The 19,850-nt window shown below is 35.1% G+C and overlaps 1 protein-coding gene across 5 annotated transcripts in view; it reads right to left on the bottom strand.

Moving 5' to 3' along the window:
• Positions 1-19,850, bottom strand: part of Supt3h (SPT3 homolog, SAGA and STAGA complex component) — a 468,296-nt gene that overhangs the window by 110,649 nt on the left and 337,797 nt on the right. For all 5 annotated transcript variants that reach the window (XM_046426146.1, XM_046426145.2, XM_058573179.1 and 2 more), the window contains 3 exons: positions 10,943-11,018; positions 3,942-4,054; positions 2,982-3,089 (listed from right to left, as the gene is read on the bottom strand). In XM_046426146.1, the coding sequence (XP_046282102.1) occupies positions 2,982-3,089; positions 3,942-4,054; positions 10,943-11,018 (297 nt within the window). The remainder of the gene's footprint in view (positions 1-2,981; positions 3,090-3,941; positions 4,055-10,942; positions 11,019-19,850) is intronic.

Raw genomic sequence — 19,850 nt, 5'->3', positions numbered from 1 at the left:
TTGTAAAATGATTTGCTGAAAATTTGGATGCTGGTTTTAAGAGTATTTCCTTGATCTTTTCGAGAACCACTGTTAAACAAAAGGGAATGAGGCTAACCTGCCATGACTTGTTCCTGGAAAAACAAGATACAGGTTGAGTATCTCTTTATTCAAAATGCTTGGAACAGAAGTGTCTCATATTTGAATTTTTTTTTCTTTTGGAGTATTTGCATAACTCTTAGGGATCATAGCTACCTCTGTGCAAATCATATGTTAGGACAAAACTTGGAAAATTAACCTGAATTAATATTAAATTTGCTAATCTAGTATGAGGAACCCAAGCTTAACTCGCTCAATCCCATCTATGGTTAGTATTCAAGAATGATCTTCCTTTAAATGTAAGGCACTGAACATTAACATCATGATGCTAAGTTTTCAATTCCAATCAACTAAACCTAGCACAATCATTTGGATCTTCTTAAAACATCCTTTTGAACACATTATCCTTCAGCCAAGAATCATTCAAATTCTTCTTAATGATTCCTGCACTCTAAGACCCTATATAGTCTGGGCCATGATTTTCTAACCAAACCTGCTACTATCCCTTCTCAATGAACGTGTTGCTTGTATATTTCAATCAGAGTTGGTTTTTTTCCTCCCATGTATAATCATACTTATGCTTCATCCCTGGCCCAGAACATCTTCTCCACTTTGAGGTTCTCATCCCTTCAATACTCAGCTTTCTGATTGTAACTGGGGAATGTGTGTGTGTTTGTGTGTGAGTGAGGGAAAAGAGAGAGAATCAGAAAATCTTTTATTTCAACCCCTGCACTTTCTATTTGGGCCACTCATTTTGTTACGCTATCTTGAATTGTTTTTTCATTTATTTGCTTTTTTGTTTTACAAAATGTTCTGTTTCCCTGAACACAGCTCCTATTAGTCTCCAGAGACCTCTTTGGACCCACTTTGGTACATTACTTAAGGTGCAGGCCCTAGAGATTGGCTGCTGATTTGCAGTGTTGATGACTAAGATTTCTGATTTATAGTATCATTCTTTTGTGTTTCATTAGGTAATAAAGGGCAGTAAAGAAGACAGTCTTTATGAATGTCCACTTTGACTACCAGTCACAGAGGAAGAAATGTGTCTGCCAGGCCAGGAAAAGCTTGAGGCTTATACTAATAATCTGTAAGGATGCTCAATGACACTCATGTTCCCACCTCCCAGAGAGCCCAGGAAATCCAGCATACATAGGACATTTTTTTCTTAACTGCCATGTAGCTGGGAACAGAGGCTGTGGTTGCTGAGCAGTTGCCCAGGGCAGCTTGGCCACCCTGGAGAACCAAGCAGGGTGGGGAACACAAAGAACCTTCCTAGCCATGCAAGCAATCACTTGAATGTTAAGGGAAAACTAGCCTTGTTATGTTCACAGTAAATTTCCTCAATTAGAAATGTAAAAACAAATTTGTCTGATGTTAATGGAAAGCATACTTATATACACATTCATAAAGTGAATGTGCATCAAAGACATTTTAAAGGGTGTTCTTTGACATCATAATTTGGGTTTGAAACATAAAGAAAACAGTGTTTAATCAACTAAGTAAGCTTTAGGGATTTTTAAAGTATGCTGGCTGATAATAATGTATGACCTTTTCCAAGAAAAGAAATGGATTTTTAATGGGCATAAACATTTAATTCCTACTTGGATTTCAAGCCAATCTGATTCTCCAAGAGATATAAAAAGACATCAAGTTGACTTTTTAGTATGTAATAAGATGATATCTTAATATATTTTCTAAATACCGTAAAGTAAGATATTTAAACCTGGGATTCATAGGGTTTATAGATTCCTTAGATCATAGATGAATTCAGAAGTGTCTGAACAACATAAAATTGTATGCAAAATTGGCAAATATGTTTATGGAAAAGAGGTTTGTAGTCTTCATCAGATTTTCAAAGAGGTGTGGCCTAAAACAAATTAGAATTACTTCTTAGAAACTATTTTAGTCATCAAGTCTTACCTATAGATATTAACAAGAAGCAGACATTTATAATTTAGGTACAGATATAACACAGGGCTTTGTAATTTTCAAACAGGTTAAACATTTCACTTCACATGATCTAAAATCCATTTTGTGATTATACATTTGGATGTTACTATTTTTGATGTCTTTTCTGTAGTTATTGACTTAACTATAAGAAACTACTGCTTTTTGTTAGCAAAAAAGAGGTCAGATACTAGCAAATATATTCAACATGTTATATTTTATTTCTGGCTTTTAAGCACATGCTGTTTACAGAAAATATTCGATATACTAAAAGTTGTGGAAAATTATTATGTAAATGTTTAAAACTGGAAAGAAGACTTTATAGTCCCCATAAATAGGAAGCCCATCAGCGTAAACAGATCAGAAAAGAATCTGATTTTTACATGATAGGCTAATCTAAAGCTAATGAGCCAAGTGTGTTTAAATCATGTCTATACATGAATCAATAAATTAAATGGGAAGCTTTTAATAAATTTCAATAAATCTTAGTAATTATATGAATAATAATTCTCTAATTTATGGGTAGGTGCTGGGGACTGAACCAAGGGCCTTCTGCATGCTAGGAAAGCACTCTTCTACCACCAGGCTACATCCCAGCCAAATTCTCTCATCTTTGAGGCAAAAAGAAATAATTTTTCCCAATGTTATTCAATTAACTAAACCAGTTGTTTATTTTCTGTGGAAATGAAAAATGCTTTGCAAATATCCCACCTTTACTGAAGGTCTAGGAAAGTCAAGAGAGGAAAAGAAAAATTGAAACAAAAATTGTTCTAGTAAGTAGACTGTTAAGTCCTGGCATATAGTAAGTTCTCAATAAATGTTTATTTGGTGTATGTTTTAAAGTTTTTTTGACTGAAGGCTATACTTTACTAATCTTTTTCAAAGAACTACTAATGTAAACACAGACACATAACAAAATCCACCAATGTCTTAAAGTCAGATTTTCTGAAACTTACCTCAACAGAGCTGTGATACTGAATGAAAGTTGCAGAAATGGCATGACTGAAGGGGTCCCCTGCTTTGGTTATCATGTCCTGTCTCACAAGAAGAGCCAGATCCACTAACTAGAAGATCAGAGCAATGAAAATAATGAATACCATTAAAGTGGTGAACCTAAAAGCAATACATTCAAAATGCTATTGATAATACTGTATCTAAAAATCTGTATTGTGGACATGAGCACAGACTTTCACTAATTGATAAAATTCATGACGTACTTATGAATACAAATGATATATTCTGACTTTCTAGGGAAGTAATTCTCAAAGCTCATTTCAGAATCAGTAGGGAAGCATTTTAAAATATAGATTTTTGGGCTACAAACCCATAGATTCTAGTTTAGTAGGTCTGTTCTAAGTGGGTAGTCTGGGAGTTCCCACTGTAAACATGTACAGAGGGGTTGGTAATACTTGGAGAAACTGGCAGATGGCAGTGATCCCAGATCCAGATTTTGTTGAGCACTAGGAGACCTCACATACCTAGACAGGCATTTTTCCAAACTTCAAACAGTATCTCTAAAGGCAGATGAGGACTTCAGAGTTCAATTTCAAGAACAATTAGAGGGGCTTGAGTTGTGGCTCAGTGGTACAGAGTTTACCTAGTAAGTGTGAGGCACTGGATTGGATCCTCAGCATAAAAATAAATAAATAAATAGATAGATAAATAAATAAATGTATTGTGTCCATCTACAATTAAAAAACTATTAAAAAAAAGAATAATTACAATCTTTTTCTACCCTAACACCCACCAGAGCTAAGGATACAAAGAAACATAACTGAACTAAATTTTAGTAAATGATATAACTGTCACAGAAAAGAACTCATGGATGGTAGAGCAGAGGGTATAAGTAGAACTGATCAAGGACAAAAATGAGAAACCAGCCCTGTGTGGTTTGACAGACAGTTTAGAATTTTTACCTGTGCCACTGTTTCATATGCTAAATAAGCTAAAATTTCCATAGCGACAACATTGGGTTTTATCTCCATGCTGCTGCAGTCCAACCAGTCTCGAAATTTGGAAGCTTTTTTGGCTAGTCATTAAAAAACAAGTGGAAAATTTTAATTTTTAAAGTATCTTAATACTGCATATATAATCATAAATTGAAAAACACCTTTCCTGAGAATTGTATACAAAGAATAATGCCCATAAAAGCAAAGCAATATTTTGACCTTGAGGTTTTCTTTTTTTTTTTATTGTTGGTTGTTCAAAACATTACATAGTTCTTGATATATCATATTTCACACTTTGATTCAAGTGGGTTATGAACTCCCATTTTTACCCCATGTACAGATTGCAGAATCACATCAGTTACACATCCATTGATTTACATATTGCCATACTAGTGTCTGTTGTGTTCTGCTGCCTTTCCTATCCTCTACTATCCCCCCTCCCCTCCCCTCCCCTCCCCTCCCCTCTTCTCTCTCTACCCCCTCTACTGTCATTCATTTCTCCCCCTTGTATTATTTTTCCCTTTCCCCTCACTTCCTCTTGTATGTACTTTTGTATAACCCTGAGGGTCTCCTTCCATTTCCATGCAATTTCCCTTCTCTCTCCCTTTCCCTCCCACCTCTCATCCCTGTTTGATGTTAATCTTCTTCTCATGCTCTTCCTCCCTACTCTGTTCTTAGTTACTCTCCTTATATCAAAGAAGACATTTGGCATTTGTTTTTTAGGGATTGGCTAGCTTCACTTAGCATAATCTGCTCTAATGCCATCCATTTTCTGCATTAAAAAATGACCTTGAGGTTTTCTAGACCCAAGAAATACAAGTTTTGCCAGGCGCAGTGGTGTAGTAGGTCTTGAATCCCAGAGACCCAGGAGGCTGAGGTAGAGGATTGGCAAGTTCAAGGCCAGCCTCAGCAACTCAGGGAAATCCTAAGCAACTCAGCAAGACCCTGTTTCAAAATTAAAAATTAAAAAAGGCTAGGGATGTGATTCAGTAGTTAAATGCCCCTGGGTTCAATCTCTGGTACATCCCCTGCTCATCCAAGGTAAGGAAAAGATGTACAAGTTTCAACCCTTGATTACAACGCAACACAATGGCTGCCTTTAAGAAATCCCTATGCATTTTATTCTGAATCTGTGGTACATGACAGTATACTAAACTACTTAAAGTTTAGTACTTTTCATATTGCTTCAAAATATGTTACCACTGGCCACTGCTTAAGTTGCATCAACAGAGATTTGTTTGTTGTAACGTTTTTCTTTTTTATTATTTTAATTTATTTATTTTGGTATTCAGGGGTGCTTAACCACTAAGTCACACTGCAGCCTTTTTAAATCTCTAAGTTGATTAGGGGTCTCTTTAGTTGCTGACACTGGCTTCAAACTTGCAATCCTCCTGCCTCAGCCTCCAGAGTCACTGGGATTACAGGCATGCACTATCATGCTAGCTTGATGTAACTTTAATTTATACTCGTGGAAATAAAAAACTAGGAGAAAGCCTATGATGAAGAAAGAAACATACAGAAACTGCCCATCTAACACTTTTCAAAAAGTGTCTATTATACGAAAAAATTCAAAGTTGTGAATTCATTTATTTATTTTTATTTATATATGACAGTGGAATGCATTATAATTCTTATTACACATATAGAGTACAATTTTTCATATCTCTGGTTGTATACAAAGTATATTCACACCAATTCGTGTTTTCATACATGTACTCTGGATAATAATGATCATCACATTCCACCATCATTAATAACCCCATGCCCCCTGCCTTCCCCTTTATTTAATTTAGAATAAAATAAATTGATATCTGGCCTGATTTAAACTTGTAGCTATGTTTTCCAGATTAAGATGCCCAAATTCTTAAACCTGACTCTCAAAACCATTCAGGCTGATTCCAGCCTTTCTTTACATTGCTTCCCTATTTAGCTGTCATGTGGCCTTGGATTTAACCCTTTTTATGGTCATTCTTGCTCCTTTCCTTCCATGGATTGCTCTCCCATCTCTCTTCATCATTCATATGAATTCTGACCATATAAGTCATGGATATACTTTCACACTCTAGCCATGTATTAAAATACAGGGTATCTTTCATATGTGCTTATCATTTTTCAAACCATATTATAAGTTCTTTGTGGGTAAAGATCATGAATCAGGTCTCTCTGCATACCTAACAGTACCAAGCATATATGGGACCAAGAAACATAAGGGACCGTCAACTAACTATATCCAAACTGCCATAGTACTAAGAAAAATCTAATTTGATATAGAGCTTTCCCTAGACATTACTAATTTAAATAGTACTCTAGAGGGAAAATGATTGATAGGGAAAATTTTTTTTAATCAAATCTACATGATGTTTAAAAAAAGCTACTTATTATTCTTTAGATTAACATCATACCACTGGTCTACAGAACACTTAACAATAACTTAGAGCATGGCATTTTGATCCTTACAGATAGAATCTTCATGGATTCCATATACAGAAGAGTTTTGTTTTAAATAAATCACAGAAGACATGAAATCCTGCTATCTCTAAAGCTGTCAAATGTGGCAGAATTATGATTAGCCCCCTTAAAGTTATCTCCCTACAGTAACTCATCTTCCACATATTCAGACATGAAACATTCCATCTATTTAGTAAGCTGCAACAGCTCATGAACACTTGCTAGACATCTCTGAAATACTTCTGACAGAATTAAAGTCACCAGGAAGCAATCTGGTAAGATCAATGAAATGTACCTTATTTACTTCTCCCTTTGGCAGATCATTAGGAACACAGAAACAGATATTTAGTGACTATGCTCTAAAAATTTTACTTCGAAAGTTATGAAAAGGATAATTATTAGTATTAGGTCAGACCTATGAATAGAAGCAAAAGAATTAGTAGCTTCCTTACTAGACTATAAGCACAGAAACAAGGACTATGACTCCACCATTGTATCCTCAGAAAATAAAATAATGCCTTTCCTTGGCAGACTCACAAGAAAGTATTTCTAAAAGAAATGAAGAAAGGAAAGAAAAAGATATTTCTTTAACAAAAAGGCAGAGTCCAAACTTTTCTATGTATCAAAAAAGATGCACAGATTTCCCATAAACCACGCATTATTGCTGTCCATCAACATGTGAACAAACATTCTCTGAGCCATTTGTTCCCTGTCGTCTGGAAAAGGACTGCTTCAGAGACTGATGCTTCCAGGATATTATTGGTTTTTCCAAAAGCAGCACAATGATCCCCAGCTGTAACAGTTCATTTTCACCGAGAGCTGAAGGAGCTTCTAAACAAATGAGTTTCTTCTTTACTCCTCTTCCCCATATATCAGGAAAATGGGTAATCTGGAAACTGACTAATAACTTAAGTAGAATTCTGAACAATGTCCAAAAGTTCCTAGTGTTATCAGCTTTCTAATACTAGACTACATTTAGAACAACTTTACATTATAATTTCATACAGAAATTTAAGGTTAATCTCATACACTTTTTATATCTCTTATCAATAATTACTAGACAAATTTAAGTTTCTAACAAAATTCTTTTCTCCCACCCCTGACTAATATTTCATGATTTCTACTACATCTGTTCTCACCAAGAATTCTGTGACTTCAACCCTTTGAAATTACTATTCTTTGCATTAATTGAAAATAGCCTTCCTCAGAGGGTAAGGTTTCCTCTGGAACCTCCAGAGTAAGGGTTCCTTATTCCCTTCTTTCTATATGTCTTCAATGGGCAGCTATGGTTGGTTATCTAGCCTGCTCATTTCCCAATAACAGAGGGCCTTCAGGCAATGTCTTCATTCTCTTAAAGCTACTCTCACAAGAAAAATACAGAACAAGTCAATGGACAGCAGTTTTCTAACAGAGGCAAAAAGAGAATGGAATCATATATATATAAATAACTATCATACACAATTTCCTGCCCACCTGATAATCATTTAATTATGGCAAGGAAATAAAGCCATTTCAAGACAAAAATGAGTACTTTGATCACTCAGAGTCTCAGGAATAATGACATTAGGCCCAAAGAAAAGTTTAAATTATTAATATTTTAAAATATTATCAGGGGTATAAAGTTAAAAAATAAAGGTAGTTACTGAAATGGCACAATAGAATGTAAGATAAATAAACTAGTAGAGAAAAACTGAAATGAATAAAACCATATGAATCCAACAGAACACAGAAAAGGAGGAGGAAAAATAAATAAAAACACATAGTACATTTAAAACACAAAATATAACAGTACATATAAAATCAAATGTAGATACAATTTGAACTCATCAGCTAAAAGAGACTCTTAGATCAGATTGATTTTTAAAAATCTAGGTAATAATTGTTCAGAAAAAAATAAAAATAATGCTTGAAAGAATTGCAATATGATTTGCCAGAAAAACCATTGTGAGTCAATGCTAATGTTAAGTTTTAAAAGATTTAGCCAGTGGGGGTACACACACCTGTAATCCTGGAAACTTGGGAGGCTGAGCCAGGAGGATCATAAGTTTAAGATCAGCTTCAGCAACTTAGACCCTGTCTCAAACAAAATGTGGGGGGTGGTTTGGGATGTGGCTCTGGGTTCATTTCCCAGTACTTAAAAAAAAAAAAAAAACGGAGAGACACACAGAAAGACAGACAGACATGTGGGGACAAGTGCATGGAGTACTGCATACATGGCATACATTAAGGGCTTCTGAGTGGCAAACCATTCTCCCATGCTAGGCATGTAAGTGGCAAACCACTTACCCCGTAGGCACAGCCCTGAGCATGAGGCCACGTGTTGCAGTCCCTGCACTTGCTATATGCCCGCTCCTCGATTGGTCACTGCAGGAACTGTTGGCCAGAAATTGTATTGGTGGCTGCCTGTAATCTGCTTAGCTACTGCCTGAATATACATACATGGTAACTGCGCAATAAATCAGACCTGCTTCCTGCTTGGTCTCTGGAGGTCTTGATTAGCAACTCCGCAGCCACACTCTCCTCTACCCTGTTCTGTGGACCTCCTCATAGAATGAGAAAGAGCCCACGCACAGAAACAAGGGGTGGGGGGGTGTTAAAGACTTTAAGTAAAATGACTATCTGAATTATATAAATATACAAACAAAAGACAGACCAAGAGCCTTAGTCATAACTGAACTCATGCTGTAAAGATGTTTTGCTCCATTGCCCAAAAAGTGATACTCACTATTTTAAAATAATACCAGTAACTGCCATGAACAAGTATGTAAGAAGACATATATGGTAGAATCACAATTCCTATACTCTGGTGATTATTTATCAGGAGAAGAAGGAAAAAAACCTAACTTTCTAACCAGTACAGCAATGGCTTTCTAAATTTGGTGACTCACTTGTACAATGTATTCTCAACCTCAGTATTCTATCATATAAAACAGATCATTCCACCAAGGTTTCATAATGAAGCCTCTATGGACACCATTTGAACAAATATTTTTAAATAATGAATTCCTTCTTTCCTACAGAAAAGAAAATTAAGCATAGTGTACTGTTTATATTACAATTATTTTATTGGGGCTGACGTTGTGGCTCAGTGGTAGAGCGCTCGCCTAGCACGTGCGAGACTCTGGGTTCGATCCTCAGTCCCACATAAAAATAAATAAAATAAGGTATTGTGTCTAACTACAACTGAAAAAAAAATTTTAAAAACACAATTATTTTATAGAGGGGAAAATGTTACTTTTAATCTAGTTTTTGTGTTAAAAGCAAAAAGTGAACAAAAATCTAATTTTCAAATGAAAGGTATGAGAATTTAAGATTGTCAGTTTTAGTGTAAAATACTACTTCTATTCCTTTAAGTGAATTAAATTTAAAATATGATTTAAAAAATAGTTATATTGCACCAAATGTTATTTTATAAAGTGGAGATTTATAGTTATAAAAGACTTGAATGCCATTTTTAAACCTAAAAATTATGATACAAAAACCTCTCATTTGCTGAAATTGCCATGATCTGAAGTGTCATTTACTTAATGTTTCACAGATGCATGCCAAGTTGTTAGTCAGATTGGAAAGTATATTTAGTTAGAAAAAAAATCTTTCAAAACATGTTTTCCTATATTTTTCTGACATTTACATGGGGCACTATTTGAAATGTGTCATTCATTTGTACTTTATGATCTATAAATGAAGCTCTCATTTTTTTCCAAATCAAATACTTTGTTATTATGACCAGATAATAGCTTTTTGTTTAAAGACATCATTGTTTCTATAATCCCTCAAATCAATGTCATGTGCTACTTTGTCATATTTTTAACTGGACTTTTCATCACACTTTCACTCTGACCTTTACCCCAAGAGCCTTAGTCATCACTGAACAGTTGCTGTGAAGATGTTTTGCTCCATAATCCAGTTCACTACGATGAGTCTTTATGTACTTTTAATAAGCTGGTATTCAATGATGGGTAAGCACTAATAATACTGGTAGGTCATTCATGTTAGGAGAGTATGGACTAATGAATGTGGCTAATGCTGAATGCATGCCACAGCAGGAGGTTAAAGACAAAAATGGAAAAGACTATTGATATGCTCATTTGTGGAAATATGAGTATGCATAAAGGCAAAGTTTGGTATTATAATTAATACTGGGGGCGTTTAAATGTCATGACTGTACTACTGGAGTCCATTGTGGATCAACTAGAATCAGCAACACTAGCATAAATATGACCAAGAAACTGGAAAAGAAATTAAAATTACCTTTCTGACTAAAGGTAATATGAATAATTAACATAACTCTGTATATTACTAGTGCCCTTTAAAATCTCTTAATAGTATTAATTGCAAAACAGTAGAATGTTGTAAAATCTTTAGGTTTCCCCCAAAATGCAAGTTGTTTTGTAACAGCAACAACTATGTATATATTAAATACCAATTTCTAAGGAATAAAGAACATGTCAGTTTTATGCATCTGTAACACAAATCTCTTATACATTAACATATAATTAAGTAGTTAAATGCATACTTACAGAAGCTTAATTGTCGACTTTCACAAAACTCTGCGTATTGAGCTGAATCCATACTTCGTGTCTGTCTTTCTGCCCTCTAATGAAAAAATGAAAAGACAAAACGTTTCAAGGAAGTAGACTATTACATACATTTTCACAGCTAAAACTTAAGTTTGAAGTATTATTCTGCTTTCCTTACCCCAGGCAAATAAAGTTAAGTACTACCAAGTGCTACATTATATACCATGACACATATGATAAGTAACAGTAGCTGTGAAACTTGCTTCTTTTGGAAATAAAGTTTAAAATTTTATTTCTACTTCGTTACTGAAACTAAAACTAAAAGACCGAATTTCTTAAGACTATGTACTTCTAAATTTTCTTACTAGACCATCCTTTTAAAGGAAAAAAAAATGTTAGGGGATAATAAACCAACAAACCAAACAAAATATTATTAAATATTATTGTTCATCTGTTTTAAAGCTGTAATTTTTTCAATGTTAGTCAATGGACTCAGCAAATGAAATCCATATTTCCCCTTAGAACTTGGTGCCACAGTTATTGTTAATCCTTTTTAAATTGCAAAGGAAAAAGAAAAAAAGGTAGTAAACACAATACAGATCCTTTAATCTGAGTCCAGGTATGATTCAGAGTTTGGTATAGTTTCATTCGTGGGTTTTTGATTCAGTATAGCAGATGTTTGCTGCTTCATTGTCCCACAAGAGGTAGGATAATTATAATTCACCCATGGTTTGGTGGGAAAGAATATGACCACTTCCGCTTCCTTGGTAAGGAGAGCATTTTGAAATGAAACAGGCTGGTACTTCTTGGAATGGGTTTCTGGCCTGTAGAGGAAAAAAATCCCTGAGATTTAATTTTTTTTCCCTGCTGTGGAAGGACTTTTAGCAAGTTATCTTTATCACAGTTGTTGGAGCACATAAGGACTACTTCCTCTAATGTCTGTGGATGTTTTTGTATTTTTAAAACTGAAGTCATTCTTTTTTCTTTTTTTAAATTTTAGTGGGTAGTCAATTTTCACTGATAACATCAGCTGATAGGCTGAATAATGGTGTACTAGCTAGAGCTCTGCAGAAAACAAGGATAGGGTGGTAGAAGTTATAGTGAAAATTAGTAACTACTGTGGTTCCTTCTAAGAACAATGTTTATTCCCTTCCTTATCTTTCCCCGCCTTGCCCTCCTTCTCACTTATTTTGCCATGCCTCCACCCACCCCCATACTTATTCACAAACATACACATGTGCAGGCATAAACCCAGATTTCTCATGTTTATTTACCCTCTAGGTTCAAGTGTCTTTTTGGAGCATATATAAGCAAATATTTTACATATATGAAGTGTACACACAAACACATTTGTATATGCAGATGACTGCATATGTATTCTCTTGTGTATGCATCAGACGTACCATCCTTAAGGATATATTATTGGGTGAATATTTGTATACTTAAAAATATTTTTGATACATAAATGCATTATTTAGTTTTGACCTTCTTTCAATGTATCTGACATGATTCATGATTGCTGATGGAAAACAAAGAAAGAATGGGAAGATATGTTTGTGTTTTGAACATAAAAAGTAATGAATACTTTTGAATGAACAAATGCTATCATTTTATTCTACAGGGCAAACAATGACTATCACCATAATGCAACCAGTCTTTAATTATCTTTGCATTCCTACATAAGTTCTCTGCAGTTCTACTAAACAGCCTCATCTACATGACACATTTAGACAAAAAGGACTTAGATAAACTAGCTGTGGAAAAAGAGAGAAGGTTCCTAAATGGATTCTTAATGTTTTTTCTTCTACCAAGTTGGATAATCAAAAGTTGGCATCTGTACACATCCTTAGATAGTTCATGTATCTGTACTAAGTGATTCTAGACATTTAAATCAGGAAAACTTATCCTAAGAAACTAAGGTTGTCAGGATGGCCAGCTTTGAGTGAAATATTTAACTAGCTGGAACATTTTTGGACTTCAATGCCTATCAATCTGATTACATTTCAGAGATAGCTATAAACATCTGAAGGGTTTTCAATTGTTATGGCTAGTTTCATTCTATTCAGAGACCCTCTCCAGTGCCTAACCTCTTTTGTTCCTTAAGCATCTTTATTCTTTTAATTCCTCCAGTATTTAAGCCTTGATCTGAAGGGCATCAGGAAGTTGGCCCCAGAACATTCATAGCAAACCATTTATACAGCACCTAGCACACAGGAAATACTCAATGTAAGGCAGTTGACTCAACAGCAAGGATTTATAGGCATGGTGTACAATAGCTAGAAAGTAGCTTAAAGTTTATCTTATTCAATCCTCTTCATTATAAAAAGACAAGGAAATTGAAGTTCACAGAGAGATGATTTGCCAAAGGTGACTAACTTAGAACTGAAGCTGAGGACTTCCAATTCCCAAGCTAACTTATTGGAAATATAAAAAAGCTATTTCCAAACAATAGTAATTTTTTACTCCAGTATCTTCCTTGGCTGTTCTATGACCAGGAATCATAGGAACTGTAATCAAATTATATGAATTATAGACAGGGTAGGCAGCTTTTAAACCAATGACCAATTAAAAAAATCAAGTCCCTGAACATATGTTAAATAAGTCTAACTCTTATTTTTTGTGGTATGCAAATTTCCTCTTCATTTGGCCTCTATTCAGATCATCCATTCAGACTCCAATCCATACTGAAGTGCACACTGGCAGCTCTTTTCTAATCTTGGTACTGTAAGAAATCTCTGGACAAAGTACAAAGGGAAAAATAATCATAAGCCTACTGTAAGAACATGATCAAAATAATAATGCCTCCTCTTTACAAAGAACAGCAAAACCTCTAAGACAGAAGTTTTAATAACTCCATTTTATAAGAACACTATGATTTAGAGAAGTTAACAACAAAAAAAAACTTTCAATGTTTATAGTTAATGAAGAGACAAAGCTAGAGGTAAAACTTAGGCCCTAAGTACACAAAATTTCTTACAAAAAGAGTTAGATCCAGGTATGGTTGTGCATGCCCATAATCCCAGCTAATAGGGAGGACAAAGCAAGAAGATTGCAATTTCAAGGCCAGCCTGACAAAACTTACCAAGACTGTCTCAAAATAAAAAATAAAAACGGCTTGAGATGTATGTTGCTTAGTCAAAGAGTGTTTGCCTGTCATGCACAAGGCCCTGGGTACAATTCCCAGTACTGTTAAAAAAATAAAGAAAAAAGAAAAACAAGAAAAGAATTACATATATCTATCATATTCATTATAATGAATTTGTATTCCATTTACTTTCTAGCTTATTCTGAATCAAGTATTAGAATACCAACTTAATTTTAAAAGTGTCACTTTAAAGGGAGTTATAAAGTCCATCTGACCATTCTATAGGGTCATGAAACTTGAATTAAAAAGATATCATGTTGCTAGAATATTAAAAACACAAATCTCCAAAGTAAAAATCACTGAAAATTTATAGCCAGTTTATCCCAGCTTTATTCATATTGAACATTTTCAAATCACACAATATTTTCTTTATCTCAGACTGTCACATGAATGTAAGGTCATGATCAGACTGGTGATGGTGTTCTATCTGCAAATTCACTTTATCTTGTGCTTAATGTGTCAACTATATCCACTCCCAGGTTTCTTTAGGTGCCAAAAACAGTTTTCTTGAATCTTCCAAAAAATACATAACATACTCATTCTTTCTGTAATTAAATCTTATTAGTACTGCAATATAGTCAAGTATTGGAAAAACTAGTTTTGGAAGAATTATTCCTAAAATTTCCTTTAAACATTCAAAAATATTTTAAAAATTTAACAGAATAAAAGAGATAGCTATGAGAATAGCTATGTTACTATATTCTGACTATCAAGAAGTTATAGTGGATGCGAAGCTCGAAGATGGCGGCGAGGGGAGTGCATTGCCCCCGTGTGCTGCTTCACTGTGTGGGAGTATGACAAGTCAGGACGGCTAAAGGCTATCTTGTTAGGAATTTCCAGCAATAGTGGGGTGCTCCGGAACCTGGAGGAAGGATTTTCATCGCACGAGGATCGGCTACGGGGACTCAAACGCGAGAGGTTTGTCGCACGGAGGGTAACATTGCTTATTCAGCATACAATAATCATGGGAGACTTCAACACACCTCTCTCGCCACTGGAAAGATCTTCCAAACAAAAGTTGAATAAGGAAACTATAGAACTCAATAACACAATTAATAACCTAGACTTAATTGACATATATAGAATATACCACCCAACATCAAGCAGTTACACTTTTTTCTCAGCAGCACATGGATCCTTCTCAAAAATAGATCATACATTATGTCACAGGGCAACTCTTAGACAATATAAAGGAGTAGAGATAATACCATGCATCTTATCTGATCATAATGGAATGAAACTGAAAATCAACGATAAAAGAAGGAAGGAAAAAGCATACATCACTTGGAGAATGAACAATAGGTTACTGAATGATCAATGGGTTATAGAAGACATCAAGGAGGAAATTAAAAAATTCTTAGAGATAAATGAAAACACAGACACAACATATCGGAATCTATGGGACACATTGAAAGCAGTTCTAAGAGGAAAATTCATTGCTTGGAGTTCATTCCTTAAAAAAAGAAAAAACCAACAAATAAATGATCTCACACTCCATCTCAAAATCCTTGAAAAAGAAGAGCAAAACAACAGCAAAAGAAGTAGAAGGCAAGAAATAATGAAAATCAGAGCTGAAATTAATGAAATCGAAACAAAAGAAACAATTGAAAAAATTGACAAAACTAAAAGTTGGTTCTTTGAAAAAATAAACAAAATCGACAGACCCTTAGCCATGCTAGCGAAGAGAAGAAGAGAGAGAACTCAAATTACTAGCATACGGGATGAAAAAGGCAATATCACAACAGACACTTCAGAAATACAGACGATAATCAAAAACTATTTTGAATCCTTATACTCCAATAAATTAGAAGATAGTGAAGGCTAATTTCTTAAGTCATATGATCTGCCCAGATTGAGTCAGGAGGATATAGACAACCTAAACAGACCAATATCAATTGAGGAAATAGAAGAAACCATAAAAAGACTACCAACTAAGAAAAGCCCAGGACCGGATGGGTATACAGCAGAGTTTTACAAAACCTTTAAAGAAGAACTAATACCAATACTTTTCAAGCTACTTCAGGAAATAGAAAAAGAGGGAGAACTTCCAAATTCATTCTACGAGGCCAACATCACCCTGATACCTAAACCAGACAAAGACACTTCAAAGAAAGAAAACTACAGACCAATATCTCTAATGAACCTAGATGCAAAAATCCTCAATAAAATTCTGGCGAATCGGATACAAAAACATATCAAAAAAATTGTGCACCATGATCAAGTAGGATTCATCCCTGGGATGCAAGGCTGGTTCAATATACAGAAATCAATAAATGTTATTCACCACATCAATAGACTTAAAAATAAGAACCATATAATCATCTCGATAGATGCGGAAAAAGCATTTGACAAAGTAGAGTATCCCTTTATGTTCAAAACTCTAGAAAAACTAGGGATAACAGGAACATACCTCAATATTGTAAAAGCAATCTATGCTAAGCCTCAGGCTAGCATCATTCTGAATGGAGAAAAACTGAAGGCATTCCCTCTAAAATCTGGAACAAGACAGGGATGCCCTCTCTCACCACTTCTGTTCAACATAGTTCTCGAAACACTGGCCAGAGCAATTAGACAGACGAAAGAAATTAAAGGCATCAAAATAGGAAAAGAAGAACTTAAATTATCACTATTTGCAGATGATATGATTCTATACCTAGCAGACCCAAAAGGCTCTACAAAGAAACTATTAGAGCTAATAAATGAATTCAGCAAAGTGGCAGGATATAAAATCAACACGCATAAATCAAAGGCATTCCTGTATATCAGCGACAAATCCTCTGAAATGGAAATGAGGACAACCACTCCATTCACAATATCTTCAAAAAAAATAAAATACTTGGGAATCAACCTAACAAAAGAGGTGAAAGACTTATACAGTGAAACCCACAGAACCCTAAAGAGAGAAATAGAAGAAGATCTTAGAAGATGGAAAAATATACCCTGTTCATGGATAGGCAGAACCAACATCATCAAAATGGCGATATTACCAAAAGTTCTCTATAGGTTTAATGCAATGCCAATCAAAATCCCAACGGCATTTCTTATAGAAATAGAGAAAGCGATCATGAAATTCATATGGAAAAATAAAAGACCCAGAATAGCAAAAACAATGCTAAGCAGGAAGTGTGAATCAGGCGGTATAGCGATACCAGACTTCAAACTATACTACACAGCAATAGTAACAAAAACACCATGGTACTGGTACCAAAACAGGCGGGTGGACCAATGGTACAGAATAGAGGACACAGAAACCAATCCACAAAACTACAACTATCTTATATTTGATAAAGGGGCTAAAAGCATGCAATGGAGGAAGGATAGCATCTTCAACAAATGGTGCTGGGAAAACTGGAAATCCATATGCAACAAAATGAAACTGAATCCCTTTCTCTCGCCATGCACAAAAGTGAATTCAAAATGGATCAAGGAGCTTGATATCAAATCAGAGACACGCCGTCTGATAGAAGAAAAAGTTGGCTACGATCTACATTCGGTGGGGTCGGGCTCCAAATTCCTCAATAGGACACCCATAGCACAAAAGTTAATAACTAGAATCAACAAATGGGACTTACTCAAACTAAAAAGTTTTTTCTCAGCAAAAGAAACAATAAGAGAGGTAAATAGGGAGCCTACACCCTGGGAACAAATCTTTACTCCTCACACTTCAGATAGAGCCCTAATATCCAGAGTATACAAAGAACTCAAAAAATTAGACAATAAGAGAACAAACAACCCAATCAACAAATGGTCCAAGGACCTGAACAGACACTTCTCAGAGGAGGACATACAATCAATCAACAAGTACATGAAAAAATGCTCACCATCTCTAGCAGTCAGAGAAATGCAAATCAAAACCACCCTAAGATACCATCTCACTCCAGTAAGACTGGAAGCCATTATGAAGTCAAACAACAACAAGTGCTGGCGAGGATGTGGGGAAAAGGGTACACTTGTACATTGCTGGTGGGACTGCAAATTGGTGCAGCCAATTTGGAAAGCAGTATGGAGATTTCTTGGAAAGCTGGGAATGGAGCCACCATTTGACCCAGCTATTCCCCTTCTCGATCTATTCCCTAAAGACCTTAAAAGAGCATGCTACAGGGACACTGCTACATCGATGTTCATAGCAGCACAATTCACAATAGCAAGACTGTGGAACCAACCTAGATGCCCTTCAATAGACGAATGGATAAAAAAAAATGTGGCATTTATACACAATGGAGTATTACTCTGCATTAAAAAATGACAAAATCATAGAATTTGCAGGGAACTGGATGGCATTAGAGCAGATTATGCTAAGTGAAGCTAGCCAATCCCTAAAAAACAAATGCCAAATGTCTTCTTTGATATAAGGAGAGTAACTAAGAACAGAGTAGGGATGAAGAGCAGGAGAAGAAGATTAACATTTAACAGGGATGAGAGGTGGGAGGGAAAGGGAGAGAGAAGGGAAATTGCTTGGAAATGGAAGGAGACCCTCAGGGTTATACAGTGGAGGGGGTAGAGAGAGAGGAGGGGAGGGGAGGGGAGAGGTGGGGAGGGGGGATGGTGGAGGATGGGAAAGGCAGTGGAGCACAACAGACACTAGTATGGCAATATGTAAATCAATGGATGTGTAACTGATGTGATTCTGCAATCTGTGTATGGGGTGAAGGTGGGAGTTCATAACCCACTTGAATCAAAGTGTGGAATATGATATGTCAAGAAATTTGTAATGTTTTGAACAACCAACAATAAAAAATTAAAAAAAAGAAGTTATAGTGTTCTCTGGTTATTGTAAAACAAACTTAGAAGGCAGGTTTCTATACAGATGAACTCATTTTCTAGGTACTATCTAAATGAAAACAGTAAAGGAAATATCCCTACATATATAGTACTCAGAATAATTTTTTCAATATCTTGAACATAACAGATTTTCAGTATATATTTTTAAATATGAACATTCTGTGAATGGTTCTAACTTTAATTAACATGAAGTTGCTTGTGTCTTTGACAATTACTTCCAGTGAGGACAATCACCATTTGCTCCCCATCAATAATACCATTCTGATGGTTGATGACTTGTACAGTGTATACATTTAACCTCTCTGACTGCTTTCACTGAAGCATATTCAACAGTTACAGAAGCTATGTGCTGCCATATCTCTTAGCAGCTTCTCAAGACCTATGACATTCATCTTTCTTCAGCATTAGAATTAGAGAATATTAGTGTCAAATCAAACTGAAAGTTCATCTGCTTTCACTTCTGAGAGGATTTTAGTTCAGAATGGAGATGATTGAAAATAATGGATTATACAGTTTTGATCTATACCCAATGTAGCTAAAAATATTAGTTAAGGTGAATGTAAGACTTTTTAACTTTTTAATGTATTTTGAGATATTAAAATTGGGCATAAACCTCATCAGTATGTATAACTATAATGCACCAATTTAAAAATGTGGGGGGAAAACTCAGTTTGCTATAAAATGCAAGATCACTTTTAGTATGTGGCCATCTTTTACTTTTCAACTATTTAATCAATAAAGATTATGTCAGAGGGCTGGGGTTGTGGCTCATCGGTAAAGTGCTCGCCTAGCATGTGTGAGGCCCTGGGCTTAATCCTCAGCACTACATATAATAAATAAAATAAAGGTATTGTGTCCAACTACAACTAAAAAATAAACATTAAAAAATATTTAAAAAAAGATTATATCAGTACCTGGCAGGGGGAAGATTGAGCATAAATTGATTATATATAAAAATATAGGTATTAAAATCAAACTAAT

Source organism: Marmota monax, unplaced genomic scaffold (assembly GCF_021218885.2).
Source record: "Marmota monax isolate L192 unplaced genomic scaffold, Marmota_monax_Labrador192_F-V1.1 WCK01_AAM20220418_F8-fsc00187, whole genome shotgun sequence".
Classification (NCBI taxonomy): domain Eukaryota; kingdom Metazoa; phylum Chordata; class Mammalia; order Rodentia; family Sciuridae; genus Marmota; species Marmota monax.
The sequence above is the reverse complement of the archived record's forward strand: the minus strand, read 5'-3'. Positions and strand labels throughout refer to the sequence as shown.